This window comes from Phascolarctos cinereus, unplaced genomic scaffold (assembly GCF_003287225.1).
Source record: "Phascolarctos cinereus isolate Bilbo 61053 unplaced genomic scaffold, phaCin_HiC Scaffold_726;HRSCAF=1367, whole genome shotgun sequence".
Classification (NCBI taxonomy): Eukaryota; Metazoa; Chordata; class Mammalia; order Diprotodontia; family Phascolarctidae; genus Phascolarctos; species Phascolarctos cinereus.
Genome location: NW_027556098.1, coordinates 113,509,885 through 113,535,040, shown reverse-complemented (window position 1 = coordinate 113,535,040; position 25,156 = coordinate 113,509,885). Strand labels below are relative to the sequence as shown.

At 38.3% G+C, this 25,156-nt stretch overlaps 1 protein-coding gene across 5 annotated transcripts in view; it reads right to left on the bottom strand.

The window, feature by feature from the left end:
* Positions 1 to 519: 519 nt before the first annotated feature.
* Positions 520 to 25,156, bottom strand: part of IQCB1 (IQ motif containing B1) — a 69,357-nt gene continuing 44,720 nt past the window's right edge. For all 5 annotated transcript variants that reach the window (XM_020985902.2, XM_020985904.2, XM_020985905.2 and 2 more), the window contains 4 exons: positions 11,717 to 11,865; positions 5,155 to 5,286; positions 3,697 to 3,853; positions 520 to 2,650 (listed from right to left, as the gene is read on the bottom strand). In XM_020985902.2, the coding sequence (XP_020841561.1) occupies positions 2,421 to 2,650; positions 3,697 to 3,853; positions 5,155 to 5,286; positions 11,717 to 11,865 (668 nt within the window). In that variant the 3' untranslated portion in view covers positions 520 to 2,420. The remainder of the gene's footprint in view (positions 2,651 to 3,696; positions 3,854 to 5,154; positions 5,287 to 11,716; positions 11,866 to 25,156) is intronic.

The window sequence follows — 25,156 nt, the reverse complement described above, 5'->3', positions numbered from 1 at the left end:
AATGTTCTCAACAACGTTAGCACCACACGAAACATATCTGAGATTCCTTTAATTCTAATTATCTGATTTGGCCATTTGTCTCTACCTACAAAAAATCTGGTTGCAGGCCTATGAGCACTATAGTATAATTCTGTCTGATGCTTCTACCACCTCCTCCTGAGTACTTGCTCTTTCTTACACATCTTGCTCTCTGCCATCTCTCATCTTCAGGGTCACTTATCTCAGTTTTGTGATAACCCTATTTCAGCATGGCAAATTCTGGGAAGGGCATGGCCAGGTTTGATGTATACAAAGTTTCTAGTTACACCTGAATTTGAACTTTTCAGGTAAGAGGAATATAAACTATTAGATTATTGTCATATTAATATTTACATTTAGAAGCTCAGAACCTAAGAGACAATTATTTCCTTTTAGTTACTTTGACTGAAATTCACTGTCTCAAGGGGAGGAGTGGTGTCTTGGTTATGGCATGATGATCCAGAGAGCCAAGCTTCTTATTAGTTTGGAATGGTCACTCAATTATGTTTTCATTATCAAAAATAAAATTCTTTATTAAAACAGCTGAACACAAACATTAAAGGGTGAAAAAACCCTTAAGAAAACAAATCCCAGGATACAATTCAGAATCTCTCTTATTGATCCTTATCTGTATGGATGATTAATTTAACCTTCTTTCAATAATCAAGCACCTTTTAACTCACCTTCAATTTTGGGAGTCAGAATCCTAAAACTACTCTCCAAGACTTTTAGTCAAGTTGGCATTAAAAGTCTATAGGATGCTTTACCTGGATTCCAAGGTTTCTTTCTATCATAGCTACAAGTGTACTTAACCCTTCTTAGTAAAAACTCATTCTTTACTTAGTTCTAACATAACCTGTAATGATATGAAGCACAGAAAGTCCAGTCTTTCCTGACAAAACACATGTTCTCAAAAGACTTTTGATGAAGGGAAGCAGTTTTAAAGTAAGATACAGCATATCTTCAAGAGGAGATCAGAGAATTTTAGGTAAAATAGTTAGAAAAACTAAATGCTCCCAATTTGAGCACAGACCTGACATTTGTTTGAAATATTTCATTAGGTTTTAAGTTTTTTGAGGGCAAGAATCATGTCTTATTTATCTTTGTATCTCAGAGCTTTTAGCAGAGAGTAGATATTTAAATGAATGAATAACTACTCTATATCAGAGATATCAATCTCATGGCCAGCACACTGCTTTGCCTGCAAAACTCCCAGCCTGAACCAGATTAAAATATAATTGGGAAATGTTTAACAAAATAAATAAATAAAAATTCAGTGCAACATAATGTTCACTCGATTTTAAAGTCAATGTGTGGCTTGCAAGGATATGTTTTTATTTGAGTTTGACACCATTGCTCTAAATGATATTTCTACTGTGGTATCACTTAGGGAGTAATTATGTAATTTACATATTTTTAAAATAGTTTATTTTCTTAGAAAAAATAATTTATCTCATTCTCAATTCACTCTATTAGAATAAATTCTAGTTTCCAAAAAGCTGCAATATCTAGTAACAAACATATTTAAATTGTAGGAACATGATTTCTAAAACTCACAGGTTTAAAAAAAAAGGTATAGTGTTTTTGCTTATATATCTAATCAATGATGTCACCAAGACAACAGGATTTTTTAAAAAAGTGTGAAAGTGGTTTCAGCACATGCACAAGCACATGCATACACATCTTCTCTGAAAGCCAAGAAGAATTCAAGTCCTTTTACAGACTGAGAGAACTGCAAACTGTCTCTTTGAACAGGTTTTCAAATACATACATAGATTGTGGGTGTGGTTGAGAAAATAACTGCCTATTGTATTAGCTGTATCATCAATCAAAAGCCCAGTATGAGAATCTACTATGTGTCCTGAACTCTGTTAAGTATAAAAAAGCCATCATTTGAAGAAAATGAAACATATAAAAATACATGGCTATTCTACAAAAATGTAGAAAACTATTTTGTTTCCTAAACGTCTATCTTTAATGAAAAACTAAGAATTCCAAATAATAGAACTGAAAAATGACTGATCTGTCAAATCTTTCAGAATATTTACTAAAAAAGTAAAATCTTGAAAAAAAAAACCCATTGCCCTGCCCTGCACATAAATATAGCATCAATCTGTGTTTAATTCCACAGCAAAAGTTCCAAGTCACCTTGGTATTCATGATGGAGAAATGAAATGAAAAGGGAGAAGAGAAAGGAGTCTTGAGGTAGAAATTAAGCTATCTCCTAAAACACAGAACCAGCCTTATTTGAGGAGGAGCAGGGAAGCAAGATCACTGAGACCCATGGATTACCCAAATCTCTTGGCATATCCAATAGTAATGACTGATAGATAGCTCTAACTAGAATCCTTATAATGTCCTTATAATGTGACACCTCTAAGACTGGTGCCCTGGCTCAGTTCCTAAGGAGATTTGCTTCCACCAATAAATAAGGTTCCCAAATCTATATTTAGAGCTTCTTTTGGGATAACTTCTTCATCCTCAACCTCATTCCCAAGTTTCTTCCACCAAGGTGCTTGTCCCTCTATCAGTGTAGCAAGATGGGCTTGCTTGGCTCTGGTGGCCACAGGTCGAGACCTGCTTATGAAAAGTTCAGGCTCCTGTCCTGTAATCTCCTTCAGATGTGGTGCACCTGTAATAAAAGAAGAGCATCAACTAAGAACTTGGGAGAACAAATGGTCTGAATTCTATGCAGACTACAACAATGAACCAAGTGACCACCACTCTCACCTATGGGTGTTATCTGCTTGTTCGGAAGAGATATATATTATGGTTTCATGCTGTCATTTTGAAAAGAAGTGTCTACTTGAATGACCTAGGCCAGGGGTGGGAACCTGTAGCCTTCTAGGAACTCAAGTGTGGCCCTTTGACTGAATCCAAACTTCACAGAACAAATCCCCTTAATAAAGTCAAGAGACTGCACCCAAGGACCTAGGCAGCCACATGTGGCCTCGAGGCCGTAGGTTCCCCACCCCTGAGTCCTAGGCCCTGCTAAAAAGGATTACAGAATTATGTAAATTTTTCAAAAAGCTGATTTCTTTTGATTACAGAAACTACTAAAAAGGAAAACAGAATCTATCTTGTTGGGAAAAGATCCATGAAAACCTCAATCCCAATATGTCACAACAATAAGCAGGAGACATTAAGCAGTAGACAAGGGATCTTTCCATCACACATACTAAAAGCAAGGTCCCTAGAGTCAGGCTGAAACACTGTAGTTCATGAATTGGATCACTCGCCAAATAGCTCAACTGTGCTGTCCGCTCCAACAGGGCTGTCATGATGATCAATTGAGAAGATGCATGTAAATGTGGCTTGAAAGCCATAAAGTGCTAATACATTTAAGATGAGGTTATTATTAACATTATTCACTACTTGGAAATAACAAAAAGGCTATACATAAAGAGAAAAAGCCTGAGGGAGTCAATAGGCATCAGTATCTCTAAGGCAGAAAGAACTGTGATATACTTAAATGACAAATGACAGGGAATAGAGAGGTACTAAGGGTATATGGTATCTTCCTTCCTGAAGGTAATATTCTAAGTAAAACCATTCGTGGACACAGGTGGCTGAACTAGATAGGTAATTAGTAAATGGTCTTTCTCTACGATTTTTGATCTGACAAGTCCTATAGAATTTGTTCACTATAGAAAGCAGACATGGAATTTGGCACTTAACTCATCAGCTGCTCAATGTTGGTGCTGATCTGAGCTTGCAAAGCCTCCCTTCGCTGCTGGGCTCGCTCTTCTAGAGCCCTCCCTAAGAAGTAGTGCCCCAGCCGCTCTTGAGCCTGGGTGTGGAGCTCCCTGCTGGCCACATCTGACATTTCAGAGCCCTGGAGAAAATTAAAAATGTTATCATGAGGGTATATGTATTAATTTCTCTCATCTAACTACAAAGACTTGTTTTCCTCTAATATCTGCAAATTCAATGTCCTAATTCTATTTCCATCTTGCTTTTCTAAGAGGCTTAACCACAGCCTCCTAAAATCTTAAATAGGATGAAAATATGGACTAAAGTAGGGGGAGTTTACAGGTAGCATAGCAGGAAGGTAAGGTGATGAAGTTGAAGGAGAGCAAAAATCATAAAAAATTTAGATTAATAGTAAGAATCAATGCTTATTACCATTGATAAAGTGCTAGATAACACAGCTTTTACTTTAACATTTGTACGTGTCTTTCAGAAAAACAATATTTTAGTAGTTATTTCCCATGTAATTATCAGCATAACTTAGGGATTGATTGTTTGCAACAGTACAGTAAAACCACGACTATTTAGAATCCTTAGCCAGTAAGTTATTTTAGATAGTTTAGTTTTCTACTTATCTAAGGGGTAATTCTTTAAAGGTCAGAACTTTTTTATTTTATCTGGATTTTCAAATGGAAATATTTCTAAAACATAGTATATATTCAATTGCCTTCTTACACAGAGGATATTGAATTTAATAAACTCAGAAGTAGAGGCTGATAGGTATGCCTCTCCTCAAATACACATTTCTACATACGGTCCATTACCACATACAATTTTTACACTGGTTGACTTTCTATATACACCCAACTCACAACTTACCTGTCTGTGTTCCTTGACTGCTGGAACTTAGATGGAAGGGAGATCAGAAACACTTTCTGGTCAAATTCTCCCAAAGAAGCTGAACCGAGAACAGGACTAGTGACTTTGCCTGAGTACAGTCACCCCCAGGAAAGGCTCTTTGGTGAGTGAAGCAAGGATACTTTCTGCAATGGATTCTTTTTACCCAGCTGCTGCACCCTCTATTTGGTTTGCAACCACAACGCTGCTTTACTTAGCAATTTTTCATGTCATAGGGAATGGGAACATGTTGGAATAGATGAGATGATCATTAATTACAGTTTTACATTATGGGAATTAATGCTTCCCTCCACTGGTGAAAAATATTAAGAGGAGACTATACATCCATACAGAAGATGATCATCAAGTCACAAAACGCAATCCACATTCACAAGAAACATATAAACACGCTTTTTAATTATGCCATGTATATGCCTAATTTCTATTCTTATAACCGTGAGACAAGGTATGTATGATCTTTTCATTGTTGCTACCTACAATATAAAGTAATAATATAAATAAGATTTCCTATGACAGGAATCTACTTACTGAGTGCTGTTTGATGTAATTGTCCACATGTTGCTTCAGTTCCATTCTACGTGCATCAGTAAGTTCTGGGAGTCCTTGCCAAGAATAAGACATTTTCTTTTTCTTTTGACATTTTCTTAAGAATTTAAGAGCCTAACGTGAACAAAAGGAAAGTCTGTAGTTTTATACTTTCCTTGTGAAGCTTTCAACAAGGCTGGTATAACATCACAATAAATCATCTTTCTTGATCCACAAAAGTTCTGTATTTTTTTCTTACAGGTGAGACAACAAAGGATAGTTAGAAAAAACATTGGACTAGGAAATTAAAAGTACTAAGTTCTAGTCCTGGATCCACTATTATTAGCTAGGTAATCTTGGGAATCTCTGTTTCTTTATTTGTAATTAGGAAGTACTAACTGCCCTGCCCACTGTACAATGTTGTTAATAGCAGATAACATTCACATAGAATTTAAAAGTTTGCAAATATTAATCAAGTGAGATGTTTGTAAAAGCATTCTGTAAACTGAAAAGTACTACGTAAATAGTATATAATGATGATGATGATGATGATAACTAAGGCAACACTATTTTCTGAATGTTCTGTCCCATTTTCTTTAAGGGGGCACACCTGACCATGATGTGATATAAACAGAAACACTGCACATCATTTTTCTTTTATCAGACCTGTGCTTTCATTGGCATAGGAAACTCCTGGTAATAAACTCCCTCTATCAAAGCAGATTATAGTGTTTTCTTAGAAACTTTATTTTAGAATGTTGCTGAGTATTCTGAGAACTTAAAGAACTTGCCCTGCTTCACAAGGCCAGGCATCCTATTATTAACAATTAATAATGAAGGTAAAATAGATCCTTCTATTTTTGCCTTGTTTGGTATCCCTTTGATCTCCCCTGTCTCCTTCAACTTGACATTTCTTTTCTGTTTTCTCCTTTAACTTTTTTTTGTTTCTCCTATCTTCTTCCTCCTATTTTTGTTCTTCATAGCCTTTTTACTTCAGTTTAAGTAACACTCAAAGAACTGCCTTGGGTTGTGTGGTCTCTGGGACTTACTGTGATTGTTAGTGGGGGAAGAGGAACAGGACAGAGAAGACATTAAATCTGTGCCTAGGTAGAAATGGAGAACAAAAATGAGCATTTCTCTCTTTTTTCCTTTTTCTCCTTTCCATCTCATTTTTCTTCAGTCTTCTTTCATGTTACTTGTTTTTGGCAAGCTATAGATCATGTTGGTGGCACTAGTTTTCCACAAACAGTGATAAACATTCTACAAACAGTGCTGAGCATTACTGCTCATCGTCATGGTACTGACAACCAGACAGACACAACCTCCCCTCTGTATTTCTCTTCTTAAATATGAGCAAAAGCAACAGAGAGAAGGAGAAAATTTTAAAAAAAGGGAAGTCAGGAAAATGCTATCCATATCCAGATAAAGAACTGATGGACTCTGAATGCAGATCAAAGCACATTTTTTTTTCACTTACTTTACTCTTTCTCATGTTTTTTCAAAATCTATTTCTTCTTTCATAACTGTGACTAATATGGAAATATTTCTTACATGATAGCACATATACAAACTATATCAAACTGCCTACCATTTTCAGAAAAGGGGAGTGGAGGGAGGAAGAAAAATTTGGAACTTAAATACCATTAAAACATTAAAAAAAGGAAAGTCAATTGGAAAGTCAATTATTTCAAAACTTCTCTACTTTACAGAAGCACAGTTTTTACTTATCTTCAAGAATAAAGATATGTGGCTTCAAACTGATGAGCTTGGATTGGGTGAAATTTATTAACTTTAAGCTAGGCCAAGAGGAATATCTAATTCTTTAATAGTGGAGGGGGAAATCAACACTCACCTTCTTGAGAAACAACAAAGTTGGAAAAAACAAATGAAATACCTTAAAGTTAACATACCTAGAAAGTTAAGAGCCAAAACTAGAACTCAGGAAGGTACTAGTCCAGTGCTTACTGTCCATTCAACTCTTGACAAGCTTTGCCTTGAACATAATAGGTGCTCAATAAATACTGAATTAAAATATGAATTAGATTGCTTATGAGTATCAATTGGATGTTCAGTTTCAAGGAGAGAGCTGTGCCTATCAATGAAACAACTTCTGTTCCTGAAGATAGGATATTTCAAAATAGTGGCAAAATATCCCTTAGTGGCCACTGGCTTATAACACGATCATAAATTTAGAGCTAGAAAGGATCTTAGGTCATTGAGTCCAATCCTCTTATTCTACAGAAACTGAGGAACAGAGAAGTTGCCCAAGGTATCTGGAGTCAGGTCTTCCCAACTCCAAGTTGAGTACTCTATATACTTCTCCGTGCTGCCCTGCCTTCTTCCTCTTCCCCTCCTTTTATCTGTAAACTCCTTGTATTTTTGTTCTTTTGCCATTTCCTCCCTGCATCTTTTTTTCTTCCTCTTCCTTCTGCCTCTGTGGTTGCGGCCAAGAGAGGTATGATTTGCCTATCTTAGCAAGACTTCAGAGGCTTATGGTTATTTTTTGGGGATGATGTAGAAGGCACATAAATGCCCTCTGGTGTCCATTCCAACTGTGAATTCTGTGAGTAATTAATCCATTTTCTTTTCTCTTCTATTATAGTGTAGGACAGTAACAGTTGGCTGCCTTATGACTTAGCTCTAGCAGTGGATAGCAGAAAGTATACATGCAACCTGCCAGTCTTCCACTCTTTCCCCAATAGGGGAAACAGTGATTCAAGTTACTTTTGGGGGCTAAGGAAATCCCAGGTGGGGGAGATGTAGGACTTGCCAGAGATCCTTCTTTATTTTAGTCTTAGTGGTGCCATCCAGGGCAGCTTTACTTCTGGGCCATAAAATATACTTACTGACCACCCCTATGCTTCCTCATATGGCATGATCTCAAGGTGCTTCATCATGCTGTTATTTTTATCTGGATGTACTACAATATACTGATGTCCTTAAAATGGGTACCTTGAGTTGAAGGTAATATTCAAGACATGGTATGATTTTGTTTGTGCAAACCTTTTCCAATCTCATGGTCATCTCTATTCCCTGTTTGGCCAAAAATTGTCCCACTATCTATAGTGGTGAAAGATAACTCTTTATTTTTTCTAATTTGTTCACGTGCTCTTTTGTACTTAGGTTATATATATATATATAGAGAGAGAGAGAGCTTATTCATATAAACAAAAACATGCAATTAGAACTAGAAGTAAAACAGTCAACTAGGGAAAATGTTCACAATGAATTTCATTGATAAAGGTTTATTATTCAAGATACATAGGGAATTGGTTTAATATATAAGAATAAGAGCCATTCCCCAATAAATAAATAGTCAAAGGATATGTACAGGCAGTTCTCAAAGGAAGAAATGAAAACTATCATTAACTATATTTTAAAAAATGCTACAAATCACTAGTGAGAGAAATGAACATTGAAAAAACTGAGTTCTACCTTATATCCATCAAATTGTGAAATATGAAAAAAAGTAAAATGGCAGTTATTAGAGGGGATATGGGAAGACAGGCATACTAATGAATTTTTGGTAGAGACATAAATTAGTCTAAAGCTTTCTGGAAATCAATTTGGGAGCCAGATGGAGCCAAGATGGCAGAGTAGCAGGAAGTACAGTCAGTTCCCTCCCCAAAGTACCCCCAAACAGATCTAGAAAATGCACCAGATTGAATTCTTATGGGAAAAGCCAAGGAAAAGTCGCAATAAGTCATTTTTCTAGCTCAGGTCAGCATAGGAAGACCAAAAAGTTTATGGAAACTGGGGACAGAGTCTGGCCAGGAGCACAACCACAGAGCACTCTAGCACCAATGTTTACCAGGAAAAGAGAAGGTTCCAGACCCATACCGGGGCACTGTGATGGGAAAAGGTACCAACTGGCTTTACTGACTACTACTCAGTCCTGGGGATGGGTAACATGGATAGAGGGGAGCTGTGCCCGGGGTAGTGTTCCCTGGCAGGAAGCAGTGGAAGGCCCTGGACTGTGTACTAAGAAAATAGCAAGTTCAAAAGCTAGCAGCAGTGGGAAGGGTCTCAGTTTCAGTTTCCATTTTATTCTAAAGCCTTTAGAAAAATAACTAGGGCAGGTATACCAGAAAGTATACCTGTGGGTCTATCACCCTGAACCAGAAGAACTTTCCAGGTACACAATAGGGACTGAATCTAGCATCATTCTACTGTTAGTCAAGACTCAGATCCAGGTCAGGAATTGCAGAATTTGTATCAGAGAAGGCAGTGATCAAACTTTGCTCTGGATCACACTACTGTGGAAGCACTGAAAGCTTATGGGTCCCAAGCCTACACTAGTCCTGAGATCCTGAAATAACACAATGCTCAACACCCCAGGAAAGCAGCAGTGAACCAGCCCAGACCTTCCCTTCACAAGTATTCCAAGCCTAGCCCTAATATCAAGTTCAAAGTCAGGAAGTAAGCTGGAAGAATGAGCAAATAAAAAAAAACATCATAAAAAGCTATTACGATGATAAGGAGTTCAAGACACAATGACAGATGACAATGACTCCAAAACACCTATAAGGCAAAGTCTCAAAGAAAAACACAGCTTGTACAAATCCAACTAGAATTCCTGGAAGGGTAAACAAGGTTTTAAAAAAAAGTTAGTTAAAAATGTTTTTATAAATGAAATGATAGAGCTGAAGGAAAGAACAGAAAAAGAAATTAAACCTATGGATGAAATCATTGGAAGGCGAATTAAGAGGTTTAAAACCTTGCCCCAACAACAAGCTCCCTGCAAATTAGAATGGACCAAACAGAAGACAATGACTCCACGAGGCAACAAGAAACATTAAAACAAAATCAAAATAGTGAAAAGATAAAAGACAATTTAGAGTATCTCATAGTAAATACAACTGACCTGGAAAACAGATCAAGGAGAATCACTGGATTACCTGAATGCCATGACCAAAACATGAGCCTAGGTGTCATATTTCAAGAAATCTTGGGGCAGCTAGGTGGCGCAGTGGATAGAGCACCAGCCCTGAAGTCAGGAGGACCTGAGTTCAAATCCGGCCTTAGACCGAACATTTGACACTTACTAGCTGTGTGACCCTGGGCAAGTCACTTAACCCCAATTGCCTAGAAAGAAAAGAAAAAAGAAGACAAAAAAAAAGAAATCTTAAACAAAAAACTGTCCAGATCTTTTGATCCAGAGGGTAAAGTGTAAATTGAAATAATCCACTTGTCACCTCATGAATGAAACCCCAAAATGAGCATTCCAAGGAACAATGGAGTCAAAATTCAGAGCTTCCTGGTTAAAAAAAATTCTGCGAACAGCCAAAAAGAAGAAATGCAAGTACTGAGCAGCCACGGTAAGGATTATATACGATTTAGCAGTCAACACTAAAAAGCGGTGGAGACCCTGGAATACAATATTCCAGAAAGCAAAGGATGTAGAATAACACTGACGAATAATTTACCCAGCAAAAATGAGTACAGCCAGTTCTTGATTAATGCAAGTGGACTGTTCTGCAGACATCCTTTCCCTGGCATGGCTCCTCACATGTAGAGCATCTTCAGTGCCTGGCCCCTCCAGGACCCCTGAACTGGAGTCACACACTGGGGAGTCAAATTTACATAAAGAGAGAACTGTCTTATGATGCTACAGGGAAAAAAAATGGATCTTCAATGAAATAGAAGACTTCTAAGTATTATTGATGAAAAGACCCGAGCTATGTAGAAACTGTGAATTTTATCAGAGTTATAAGGAACAAAAAAAGGTAAACAGAAATAAATGATAAACTGCTTACATTCAACTATGGGGAGATGATACATATGTCCCCTCCAAATCTTATCATCAACAGGGATCAAAGAGGAAGTCTAATGACACAAGAACTGGGAATTGTTCTGCTGTCTTAATCTTAAGGAAAGAAGAGAAAGAGAGAAGAAGAGGAATACACATGTGGTGGGGGAAGACAAAGTAAGATTAAGGAGGATGTAATTAAATATTATTGTGTTGTAAGAAGTGTTGAAAGAGATGGATTCAGAGACATTAAAGAAGGCTTGGATACAGAGTGAACTGAATCGAACCAGGAGAACAATTTATATAAAGACTACAATAACACGAAGGAAAATCCCTTTAAATAACTTAAGAATGCTGATGACTTATCATGACTTCATATCTCTTGGCAGAGAGGGATGTATGGTGGGTAAAGAATGAGGTATCCAGTATGTAGACTTCTTTTGTTTGACTATGTGTATATTTGTTCTAAGGGAGAGCTTTAGCAAGGGGCAGTTGTACATGAGTTGTACATGTAGACAGTGATAGTGATCCCCTCCCAAAAGAACATTTTAAAAAATACACAGTAAAGAAGGAGGAAGTTCAGAAATAGAAAGACAAGTAGGGCAGTTTTGCTACTATTGCATTAACTTTATTATGTATTGTAGAAGCTCACAGTTTCATATATAATCCTCTTTTCTGTTCTTTGTATATTGAAATGTTCATGTTTATTAAATTCACAACAAAAACTAAAATTTTTAAGAAATGCACTAGTGTAGAAATTATGCCATTAGTATCATCTCTGCATGTTTAAACATAAGGCCCAATTTAATAACTCACAGCTCTTTGAAGGAAGACTGCTGCTTTATACTCCTTTAGAGACTGCTTTTGTTGATGGAAATTTTTCCTCTCTCTGTATCCCCTCCAATGTTTCTGGATAATCAGTGCTGATTTTTCCTCCATTTCTTGGATGTGTTTTCCCACCCGACCTACAAAAAAAGCACAGAATACATTAAAGCACAGTCAATTCTACTGCTCCCAAATTTTGGTATCAAAAGTGTGGCAAATAATTTCTTTAGCTCTTTCTTTCATTCTTCACACTTCTTTTTTCTTTTTCCTTTTTAAGTATTGTTGAACAGCATCATGGCACAGTGGAGAAAAAGCCAGCCTAAGAGATACGAAGATCTAGGTTCAAATTCTGCCTCTGACACATTCTGGTCACATGAAACTGAGCAAAGTCACTTAGTCAGTCAGTGTCCCAAGCAAACTTTTACAGCTATAAAGCTGCAAATCTGAATTGGTAAAGGAAGTTTTCTCATTAAGAACATCCTTACACTTATGAATCACAAGTCTGAAGCACTCCCTCATCCCTACCAACACTTTTCTTTTGTTTTTACACAATTATCATGTCTCCTTCATCTACTCCCCTAACCCTGCTTGCCACTGGAACCTAAGCCAAACCAACTGACAGAATAACTGGCCATAGAGTCTAACACATTCCACATCCAAAGTCATCGTTGTTGTAGTCGTTCAGTTGTTTTCAGTCGCATCTGACTCTTCATGACCCAATTTAGGGTTTTCTTGGCAAAGATAATGGAGTGGTTTGCCATTTCCTTCTCCAGCTCATTTGACAGATGAGGAAACTGAGGCAAAAAAGGTTAAGTGACTTGCCCAGGGTCACAGAACTACTAAGTGTCTCAGGCCAGATTTGAACTTGGGAAGAGAAGTCTTCCAGACTCAAGGCCCAGCACTCTATCCACTACACCACCTAACTGCCCTCCACGCTCCTCTACCTCTCCATAAGGAAGAGGGATATGTTTGTCATCCTTTCTTCTTCAGGACCAAGACTGATCATTGAAATCAATCAATCAATGTTTTTTGATAGCCCACCAAGTGACAGACATATGAATAGTTTTCATTCTTCCCTTCTAATCTCCCTTTGTGTTCTATATTGGCCTTAAGTTTTAAGAGATGAATTCCTTCTTGGAATTTCCCAGGTTATCCAACTATTTAGTCCTGGTTCTACATCAAGAGTAAGTCATTAAATATAATCTGAAAAACACTGGCACTTCTTTGGTAGTGTTCAGATTGTTATTTTAGTGGCATTTACCCACTGAATTAAATTATCATAGCAATGAAAATGGTGACTGCAATGAAAATGAAAGGTGTGATATCGTCTGATTTTTTTTTTAAGCTGTAAAAGATTCAGTGGGTATTCTTGCCGATAGGACACTTTGGCCTTCCCACAATGAAAGAAGAGTAACTTTTACCAGGTAATAAATACATAGAAAGAAAGAGAATCTTATGAGTAACTAGGAAAGGCTCCAAGTGTTTTATTCTACAGGCTCCTGGGCACTCAGGAAGCAGCAGAGGAGAGCAAATGGCTATGGTATGGAAGTGTGTCCCACAGACATCAGGCTGCCAATGACTAATGATGAAGACAGTGACAAAGGAAAACCATGCTGCCCTCCCTTCCACTGTTTAACAGAAAAAAGGACAGGATTTCTGACTCAGTCCCAAGACCTGGCTTTAAATATGACAGCGTCATATAGCAAGAGAACATTATCTCTGCAATTTGAGAATCAGAGTTCAAATTCCACCTCTGACGTATACCAACTGTGTGAGATGTAAGGTAAGTAATTCAATTTTCCTGGGCTTTAGTCTAATCATACATAAAATGAAGGGGTTACTTAAACTAGATGGCTTCTGAGTTCCCTTCTAGCTCTAAATCGATGGTCCTATGGTCCTACGAGTTCTGACTTGGCCACTAGCTCTGTGACCATGGATAAATCACTGAAGGTCTCTTAGTTTCAATTTCCTTATCTCTAAAATGGGAACACAACTACTCATACTACCTTGTTAACATGAAGAAATTTAGTTAAACTTGTATCTTAGCATAGATTCCTATGGTACAACCACACCACCTAGTCACTGAGACATCCCCTGAACACCTACAGTGCTGGAGAACTCACTATTCCCCAAGATAACTAATTCTTGCTTTGGACAGCTTTTTGTTAGAAATCATTTTCTCATTTTGTGTTATAATCTGTGACTCTGGGCATAAAATCCAACAGTGAGACATTCTCTGCCTTCAAAGAATGTATGTTCTTCTAATCATTCATTTTTGAGGACATCCCTCTAATTGCACTAACATTTAGGTCACAACTATCTCATGATTATCATAAAGCTATAAAAAGTTTTACTAAAATCCAAATGTATTATATCCAAGGCATCTTCCTAATCTACTAGTTTAGCAACACTGTAAAGAAAGGATACAAGGAACAGCATTACCTATTCATGATTAACCTATGCTGGCTCATAGTGATCACTGCTTTCCTTGTCAATTGTTCTTAAATTCTCTCCTCAGTAATGATTTTTGCCAGTAGGAGAGATCAGGCTTATAAGCTTACACTTTAGAAAACCTAAGTTCTGCGCAGAGCCAAGATGGCAGAGTGAAAGCAGTGACTTCCTTGAGCTCTCCCCCAAACCCCTCCAAATATTCATAAAAAATGGCTCTAAACAAATTCTGAAGCAGCAAAACCCACAAAAAGACAGAGTGAAACAAGTTTCCAGCCCAAGACAACCTGGATGATTGATCAGAAAGGTGTATTGCGCCGGGCTGGGAGCTGAGCGTAGCGCAGCTTGGGTGCGCAGGCTGCAGCAAACCTGGAGCAGGCCTCAGAGGACTGAATCTCTGGCAGCTGTAGAGGTTTCCAGACTCCTCAATCCACCAATGCCAAAGACAATTTAGAAGGTCAGTGGGAAAAGTCTGTTTCTGTCGGGGCTGAGAACGGAAGGCAGGGTTTCAGCTCCATTCCCCAAGAGTGTGGCCCTGGAGGGGAGCAGCTGCTTCCCGAGCTTCCAGCCCACAGACTGAGGGGGAATCCAGTGGCTGATCAGAGAGGGATTGCAGGGATCTCTTTGCCAGTGCTGAGACAGGAATCTCTTGCTTTGCCCGTGTTTGGATCTGGGTCAGAGTTCTGGGCAGCGGTGCTGGAGTGAGGAGGAGTGCTGGCTTGGTGGAACTTGTAGTGATTGTGGAGAGGAGCCCCTCCTCACAGTTACAGGACAGAAAGGAATACTTGTAATCGCAGGCCAGGAAAGGAGTAAACACCTTGCCCCTTATCATACCACCTTGGAAGAAGGGAAAATTTACAGGGCCCTACAAGTAACTCTGAAAACAGCTGTACAAACCCCCCGAAGCTTGGGACAGTACATTCTCCACATTGGAAGCAGATTCGTACCTTAACAAAGAGTTTAAAACTCAAGTAATTGGCCAGGATCATGAGCAAGCAGCGTAAAAAGAGTCAGGCTATATTATCTTACTTTGGTAAAAAAGAAGATCAAAATATACAACCAGAAGAAGACAACAAAGTCAAAGCTCCTACATCCAAAGCCTCCAAGAAAAATATGAATCAGTCCCAGGCCTTGGAAGAGCTCAAAAGGGATTTTGAGAAGCAAGTAAGGGAAGTAGAGGAAAAACTGGGAAGAGAAATGAGAGTGATGCAAGAAAATCATGAAAAACAAGTCAACAGCTTGCTAAAGGAGACCCAAAAAAAATTGAAGAAAATAACACCTTAAAAAAAACCTAACCCAAATGGCAAAAGAGGTCCAAAAAGCCAATGAGGAGGAAAATGCCCTAAAAAGAAAAATTGGCCAAATGGAAAAGGAAGCCCAAAAGATTACTGAAGAAAATACTTCCTTAAAAATTAGAATAGAGCAATTGGAAGATAGTGACTTTACGAGAAATCACGACACAGTAGAACAAATCCAAAAGAATGGAAAATTAGAAAACAATGTGAAATATCTCACTGGAAAAACAACTGACCTGGAAAATAGATCCAGAAGAGAGAATTTAAAAATTATTGGACTATCTGAAAGCCATGATCAAAAAAGAGCCTAGACATCATCTTTCAAGAAATTATCAAGGAAAACTGCCCTGATATATTAGAACCAGAGGGCAAAATAGAAGTTGAAAGAATCCACAGATCTCCTCCTGAAAGAGATCCCCAAACGAAAACTCCTAGGAATATTATAGCCAAATTCCAGAGTTCCCAGGTCAAGGTGAAAATACTACAAGCTGCCAGAAGGAAACAATTCAAGTACTGTGGAAACACAATCAGGATAACACAAGATTTAGCAGCTTCTACATTAAAGGACCGCAGGGCATGGAATATAATATTCTAGAGGGCAAAGGAGATAGGATTACAACCAAGAATCACCTACCTAGCAAAACTGAGTATAATCCTTCTGGGAAAAAATGGTCATTCAGTGAAATAGAGGACTTTCAAGCATTCTTGATGAAAAGACCAGAGCTGAATAGAAAATTTGACTTTCAAATACAGGACTCAAGTGGAACATGAAGAGGTAAACAGGAAAGAGAAATCATAAGAGACTTATTAAGATTGAACTGTTACATTCCTGCATGGAAAGATGATATTTGTAACTCATGAGACCTTTGTCAGTATTAGGGTAGTTGGAGGAAAAAAATTATATGTATGTATATATAGATAGATAGATAGAGGGCACAGGGTGAGTTGAAGATTAAGGGGTCATATCTGGAGAATCAAATTAAGGGATGAGAGAAGATTATACTCAGAGAAGAAGAAAGGGAGAGGTAGAATGGGGTAAATTATCTCACACACATACACACACAAACAAACAACCAGAAAAGAAAAGTCTCTTACAGTGGAGGGGAAATGGGGGAAGGTGAGAGGGAATGAGTGAATCATTCTCATAGGATCTGGCTTAAGGAGGGAATAACATACATATTCAATTGGGTCTGGAAATCTGTCTTACCCTACAGGAAAATACGGGGAGAAGGGGACAAGAAAGCAGGGGGGATGATAGAGAGGAAGGCAGATTGGGAAAGGGGGTAATCAGAAGTAAATACTTCTGAGGAGGGACAGGGTCAAAAGAAAGAACAGAATAAATGGGAGGGCAGGATAGGATTAAGGGAAATAGAGTTAGTTTTTTACAACATGTCTACTATGGACATGTTTTGCATAACTGCACACGTATAACCTATATTGAGTTGCTTGCCTTTTCAATGAGGGTGGGTGGGGAGGGAGGAAGGGAGAAGATTTGAAACCTAAAGTTTTAGAAACATATGTTTAATAAAAAATGTTTTCACATGCTACTAGGAAATAAGAAATACAGGAAATGGGGTACAGAAATCTATCCTGCTCTACAGGAAAACAGAAAGGGAAGGGGATAAGAGAAGGGAGGAGAGATAGAAGAGAGTACAGACTAGGGGAAGGGATATTCAGAATGCCTGCCATCTTGGGGTGGGGTGAGGGGTGAGATGGGGTTAAAATTTGGAATTCAAAAATTTGTGGAAGTGAATGTCGAAAACTAAAAATAAATAAATTTATATTAAAAAAAAAAAAGAAAATCTAAGTTCTTTCCCTTTTTGCAAACTTGAGATTTGCCCATCTCAAATTCTGTGACATGTCTCCCTGTCTGGATACCTTTTCAGAGACTACCATGAAAAGCTGAGAAGCAATTACATTCACCAGATGTGCCATAATGGATAAAATGATGGATTTCAAGTTGGGGAAATTTAACTTCAAAATTGCTTCCAACACTTACTACTTGGTGACCGTTAACAAAGCTGCTTTTATTTCTCTACACCTCAGTTTCTTATCTGTCAAATGGAGATTATGATACTTATAGCATCTAACTCATAATACTGTTGTGAAGATCAAATAATAAAGATGTATATAAAATGCTCTGCAACCTTACCTCTATAAAATGTCAGTAATCATTGCTATTGTCTTCGTAGCTTGGAATGTCATTTTGCTTGAGCCTGGTGACTTGAACCCTTTGAAGGGTACCTAATTTGTTCTCTTACCATCCCCTCACTTATTTGGGATTTCAATTCTCTGCTAATTATTTTTTATCCTCAGTCCAAAGTTCATTCCCATTGACAGATAAAACAAGAAGAAAATAAAAGTTGAGTATTTTTGTCTTCTGTAATTATCACATAATACTTTCTTAGGAAGTCGTCTTGATCTCAACAATTTTTTAAAATTTCCTTTTGTTATTCTTTGCATTTATTATAAACTCATCCTGAGCTTTTAGCCTTCCTGGCATGTCACAGGACTATGCCACTCACTAAACTGTATTTAGCCTCAGTTATCTGCCTGGACTTTCATCTTCTGCACATGTCTTTTAAAAAATCTAAATTGGGTGATCAGTTCCTTGTGCAGCCACATTGGTCTCTTCCAATTGTTTAGCACTCAGTATTTCTCCAAAAGGTGTAATTTTTTTCATATTTCACACCAAATGAAGGACAGATTGCTGAAGAGAAGAGTAAGGAAGGCATTCCAAGGAGAGGTGATAATATGTACAAAGACCATCTGGTCCTGGGATTTAGAGATGGATATAGGCTTAGAGATCACCAAGGTCAGCCCTTTCTTTTTACAGATGAGAAAACTGAGGCCCAGACAAGTTATGGGACTTGCCAAAGATCACATATATAGTAAATAATAGAGAACCATGATTTAAACAAGTGTCCCATGCCCCCCAAATCCACTTACATATAGAGGAAGTAAAGAAGGAGAAAGTGGAATGGGAAACAAATACATTTAGAGTAAGACTTCTGTCCCCCTCCCCTACCTTTTTCTAACAGACAGTACTTTAAACTGGATTAAGGGAGGCATTAATGTCCTAATTTATCCGCATCCCCTCCAGCATGTCATTTTTCTTTTCTGTCATGTTATACAATCTGCCAGATTCAAGGAAGTATTTCACAATGCTTTAAATTTGCATTTCTCTAATCATTAGTGATTTAGAGCAGTTTTTCATATGACTATTGATAGCTTTTTTTTTTCTGAAAACTGCCTGTTCATATCCTTTGACCTTTGGTCAAATGGGGAATGGCTCTTACTGTAAATGTGGCTCAGTTCCCTATATATTTGGGAAGTGAGACCTTTACTAGAGAAACTTGCCGTAAAATTTTCTCTGAGTTTAGTTTCCTGCTTTCCTTCTAATTTTGGCTGCATTGGTTTTGTTTGTGCAAAACCTTTTTAATTTTGAAGGGGCAGAGCCAAAATGGTGGAGTGAAAGCAGTGACTTGCTTGAACTCTCCCCCTCCAAATACCTGTAAAAAATGGCTCTAAACAAATTCTAGAGCAGAAGAACCCACAAAAAGAATGAAACAAATTTCCAGCCCAAGACAACCTGAATGGTTGATTGGAAAGGTGTATCTGGGCTGGGAGAGGAACACAGTTCAGCATGGGTGTGCAGGCAAAAACCAGGCCTCAGTGAACCTGGAACAGGCCTCAGGGGACTGAATCACATGGTTTCCAGACCTCTCAACCCACAAATGCCAAAGACATTTTAGAAGGTCAGTAGGAAAGGTCTGTGACTGCAGTAAGAGAGAAGCTTGGTTCCAGCTCCAGTCTCAGTGTAGCCCTGGGGCAGCGGCTGCTTCCAGAGCTCTTGGCCTACAGACAGAGGGGTAACTGAGTGGCTGATCAGAGAGGGACTGTAGGGATCTCTTTGCTGGTGCTGAGGCAGGATTCTCTTGCCTTGCCCCTGCTTGGATCTGGGTCACAGTTCTGGGTGGTGGTCCTGGGGCAAGAAGAAACACTAGCATGGCAGAGCTTGTGATTGTGGAGGAGTGAGAATCCTCCTCACAGTTCTAAGGCAGAAAAGAGTGCTTGTGGTCACTCATACACTAGAGCACAGGCCAGGAAAGGAGTAAACACCTCACCCTAGATCTTACCACCTTGGAAGAACAGAAAATTTCCAAGTCCCTAGAAGCATCCCTGAAAACAGCTGCACAAAACACCCAAAGCTTAGAACAGTACATTCTCCACACTGGAAGCAGACCCCTACCTTAACAAAGCGTTTATAACTCAAGTAATTGGCTGGGAACATGAGCAAACTGCGCAAAAATAAAAAAGTCAGACCATAGAATCTTTCTTTAGTGACAAAGAAGATCAAAACATATGACCAGCAGAAGACAACATAGTCAAAGCTCCTACATCCAAAGCCTCCAAGAAAAATATGAATCAGTCTCAGGCCACGGAAGAGCTCAAAAAGTATTTTGAGAAGTAGAGGAAAAACTGCGAAGAGAAATGAGAGGGAGACAAGAAAATCATGAAAAACAAGTCAACAGCTTGCTAACAGAGATCCAAAAAAAAATACTGAAGAAAATAACCCATTAAAAAAAAGCTTAAACCAAATGCAAATGAGGTACAAAAAGCCAAAGAGGAGAAGAATGTCTTAAAGAGCAGAACTGGCCAAATGGAAAAGTCCAAAAGCTCACTGAAGAAAATACCTCCTTAAAAATTAGAATGGAGCAAAAATTGAACTGCAAGCTAGTGACTTTATGACAAATCAAGACACTGTAAAACAAAACCAAAAGAATAAAAAAATAGAAAACAACGTGAAAGATCTCATTGAAAAACAACTGATCTGGAAGATAGATCCAGGAGAGATAATTTTAAAACTACTGGACTATCTGAAAGCCATGACCAAAAAAAGAGCCTAGACATCACCTTTCAAGAAATTATCAAGGAAAACTGCCCTAATATTCTAGTAACCAGAGGGTAAAATAGAAATTGAAAGAATCCACCTCCTGAAAGAGAGCCCCAAAGGAGAACTCCTAGGAATATTGTAGCCAAATTCCAATGATCCCAGGTCAAGGAGAAAAAATTACAAGTAGCCAGAAAGAAACAATTCAAATATTGTGGAAACACAATCAGGATAACACAAGACTTAGCAGCTTCTACATTAAGGGTTTGGAGGGCTTGGAATATAATATTCTGGAGGTCAAAGCAGATAGGATTATAGCCAACAATCACCTACCCAGCAAAATTGCGTATAATCCTTCAGGGGAAAAGATGGACATTCAGTGAAATAGAGGACTTTCAAGCATTCTTGATGAAAAGACCAGAGCTGAATAGAAAATTTGACTTTCAAATACAAGACTCAAGAGAAGTACGAAGAGGTAAACAGGGAAGAGAAATCATAAGGGATTTATGAAGGTTGAACTGTTTACATTCCTACATGGAAAGATGGTATTTGTAACTCATGAGATCTCTGTCAGTATTAGGGTAGCTGGAGGGAAAAAAAAATATGTATATATAAACAGATAGATAGATAGAGGGCACAGGGCGAGTTGAAGATGAAGGGGTGATATCTGGAGAATAAAATTAACGTGTGAGAGGGGATTACACTGGGAAAAGGAGAAAGGGAGAGGTAGAATGGGGTAAATTATCTCACAGAAAACAGACAAGAAAAGACTTTTACAGTGGAGGGGAAGTGGGGGAAGGTACGAAGGAATGAGTGAATCTTACTCTCATTGGATTTGACTTAAGGATGGAATACCACACACACTCAATCAGGTAAGGAAATCTATCTTACCCTACAGGAAAATAGGGGGGAAGGGGATAAGAGAGCTTGGGGATGATAAAGGGGAGGGCAGATTGGGGGAGGGGGTAATCAGAAGAAAATATTTCCGAGGAGAGACAGGGTCAAAAGAGCAAACAGAATCAATGGGGGTTGGATTAGGATGAAGGGAACTATAGTTAGTTTTCTACAACATGACTACCATGGAAGTGTTTTTCATGACTACACATGTAAAACCTCTATCAAGCTGCTTGCCTTCTCAATGAGGGTGGGTGGGGAGGGAAGAAGGGAGAAAATTTCGAACCCAAGTTTTAAAATCAAATGTAAAAACTTGTCTTCACATGTAACTGGGAAATAAGATATACAGGCAATGAGGTATAGAAATCTATCCTACTCTACAGGAAAATAGAAGGGGAAGGAGATAAGAGAAGGGGAGGGGGAGATAGAAGGGAAGGTAGATTAGGGGAGAAAATCTGGAACTCAAAATCTTGTGGAAATGAAATGCTGAAAACTAAAAATAAATAAATATATATATATATATATATATTTAAAAAAAGACAAAAAACCCCTTCTTAATTTAATACAATCAAAATACCTATTTAATTTCCTGTGGTCCCTTATCCACTGATATAATATGAATTGTTTTCTAAAAATCCTTAATTTGCTTATGATATTATCCTTTACTCCTAAATCATGTATCCATTTGGTCTCTGCCTAGTTTCTGCCAGCCTGCTTCTCAGTTTTCCCAACAGTTTTTGTCAAATAGTGAGTTCTTCTCCTAAAACCTTGGTTCTTTTGATTTATCAAGTGTTAGATTACTGTGGTCATTTACTTCTCTATATATTGTGTACTTAATCTATCTCATTGATTAACCACTCTTATCTCTTATCCACTACTACATTGTTTTGATGGTTACTGCTTTGTAACATAGTTTGAATTCTGGTACTGCTAGGCCCCCTTACTTCACTTAAAAAAAAAATTTGATTCTCTTGATATTCTTGACTTTTTTTCCCCCAGATTGAGTTCTGTAACTATTTTTTCTAGTTCTATAAAATAATTATTTGGTAGCTTTATTGGTGTAGCACTGAATAAGTAAACTGATTTTGGTAATATTATCATTATATTGGTTCAACCTACCCATGGTCAATTAATATTTCTGTAATTGTTTGTTGCTGTTCAGTTGTTTCAGTGATGTCCAACTCTTTGTGATCTCATTTGAAGTTTTCTTGGCAAAGACAATGGAGGGGTTTGCCATTTCCTTCTCCAGCTCATTTGACAGAAAAAGAAACCAAGGCAAACAGGATTAAGTGACTTGTCCAGGGTCACATAGTTATTAAGTCTCTGAAGCCAGATTTGAACTCACAAAGATAAGTCTTCCTGACTCTAGGCCTGGTACTCTATCCACTGCTCCACCTAGCTGCCTTCCCATTGTTTAGATCTGTTTTTGTGTGAAAAGGTTTTAGTGTTCATATAGTTCCTATGGGGTATCTTAGCAGGTAGACTCTAAAGAATTTTATATTATATGCAGTTATTTTAAATGGAATTTCTCTATCTTTTCCTGCTGGGTTTTGTTGGTAATATATGGAAACACTGATGATTTATGTGGTTTTATTTTATATTCTGCAACTGTGCTAATGTTGTTAATTGTTTCAACTAGTTTTCGGGTGATTTTCTCAGGTACTCTAAGTATACTATCATATAATGTAAAAAGAGAGATAGCTTTCCACTTCCAGGAGCCAAGATGGAGGAGTAAAAAGGTAGTCACTCTCACTCTCCCCTATCAACCTTTGAAAGCCCAGAAAATTTCACCCAGGAAAAATCCTGGAACAGCTGAATCAGAAGAAAGACGGGGTACAGCAGTCTAGTAGCCCAGGCCACTTGAGGGATTAATGGGAAAGGCCTGCCTCTTGCCCTGGGGGAAGGGGAACAGTATAGAATGAGAGGGGTCCGAGCAAGCTAGCAGAAAGCCCCACTTTAGCACACCAGGAGGAGATATTGAAACCCAGGTGATGGAACAGGCACACACCAACACCTGGACCTCTGAGTGCCTCAATGAGGGCAGGGAGAACCAGTGGAAACCAGCTCAGAAAACCATCAGGTGCCTCGGCACTCTACTGCAAAGGAATCTCCCAGTGCCTCGCAAAATTAAGGGAAGCAGCACTAAAAAGGGCCCCAGATGGATAAACCCCCTGCAACATCCATCTGAAAGGAGCTGAAGAAAGTGAAAGGAAAGGAAACGGAGGCAAACTAGAGTTCCAGTCTTGCTGATTCCAATCTAACACCAGGTAAGCGGCCAGAAACCTACAGCCTCCTATTGCCAACATAAGAGGCCCCAGCACACAAAGCTAGTGACCAAGACCTAGGCTCCCAACACAAGAAGCTTAGGTCAGTGCCCTCTGCTCCCCAGCAGGAGAGCTCAATCTCTTTAAAGGCCAGGGAATAAGCAAACACCATGAGTAAAAAGAAACGTACCATAGATTCATATTATGAGAAGAGTGAAGATCAAGACAGAAATTCTGAAGAGGACAACATTGTCAACAAACCCACATCTGCAACAACAAAAGGGAATATGAACTGGTCTGAAGCCCAAAAAGCCTTCTTAGAAGAGCTCAAGAAGGATTTTAAAGTCAAATGAGAGAGGTAGAAGAGTCCTTCAAAAATACAATTGGCCAATTGGAAAAAAATACACTGAAGAAAACAAGTCCCTAAAAAAACAATTGGCCAATTGAAGAAGGAAGTACAAAAACTAACAGAAGAAAACAATCTGTTAAAAATAGAATTGGACAAACAGAAACTAATGTCTCTATGAGAGAGCAAGAATCAGTCAAACAGAAACAAAAAAAATGAAAAAATAGATGAAAATAAAATACCTCATGGTAAAACAACGACCTGGAAAATCGATCAGGAGAGACAATTTAAAAATTATTGGACTACCTGAAAATCATGATGAAAAAAAGAGCCTGGACAGTATCTTTCAGGAAATCATAAAGGAAAACTGCCCTGAAGTCCTAGAACCAGAAGGAAAATAACCATAGAAAGAATCCACTGATCACCACCTGAAAGAGATCCCAAATTGACAAAGCCAAGGAATATAATAGCAAAATTCCAAAATTACCAGATGAAAGAGAAGGTGCTGCAAGCAGCCAGAAAGAAACAATTTAAATATCATGGAACCACAGTCAGGATTACACAGGACCTTGCAGCTTCTACATTAAAAGACCAGGGCATGGAACATGATATTCCGTAAGGCAAAGGAGCTTGGAATGCAGCCAAGGATCAATACCCAGCAAAAATGAGCATTTTTTCAAGGGAGGAGAGGATATTCAATGAAATAGGGACTTCCAAACTTTCCTGATAAAAAGACCAGAGCTCAACAAAAAATTTGATCTTCAAGTACAGACTCAAGAAGAGACAAAAAGGTAAATGGGACAGAAAGATACAATATGTTAATAAGGGCTGTTTAATCCCTACAAGGGAAGATGACACTTGCAACCTTGAGAACTGTATTGTTATTACACCATGTTAAAGGAGTATACATAAAGAGGGTGGATATTAGTTGACTTTGATGTAATGATAAAAAAAATCTAATCAAGTGGGTTAAATGGATCCAAGTAAGTAGATTAATCTGATCTGAGAAAGGAGGAGGCAGACAAGGGCAAATTACATTACAGGAAAAGACACAAAATCCTATTACAGCAGAGGGAAAGAAGGGAGGGGGAGCATTGTTTGAACCTTACTCTCATCAGATTTGGCTCAAGAAGGGAATAACATAAAGTTAGGTATAGAAATCTAACTTGCCCTATAGGCAGTAGGAGGGAAAAGGGGAAAGAAAAGGGAGGGGAAGAAGGGAGGGAAGAAGCAGTAAGGTAAAGGGAAGAAAATGGAAAGGGATAATAAAAGGGAGGAGGGACTGAAGGA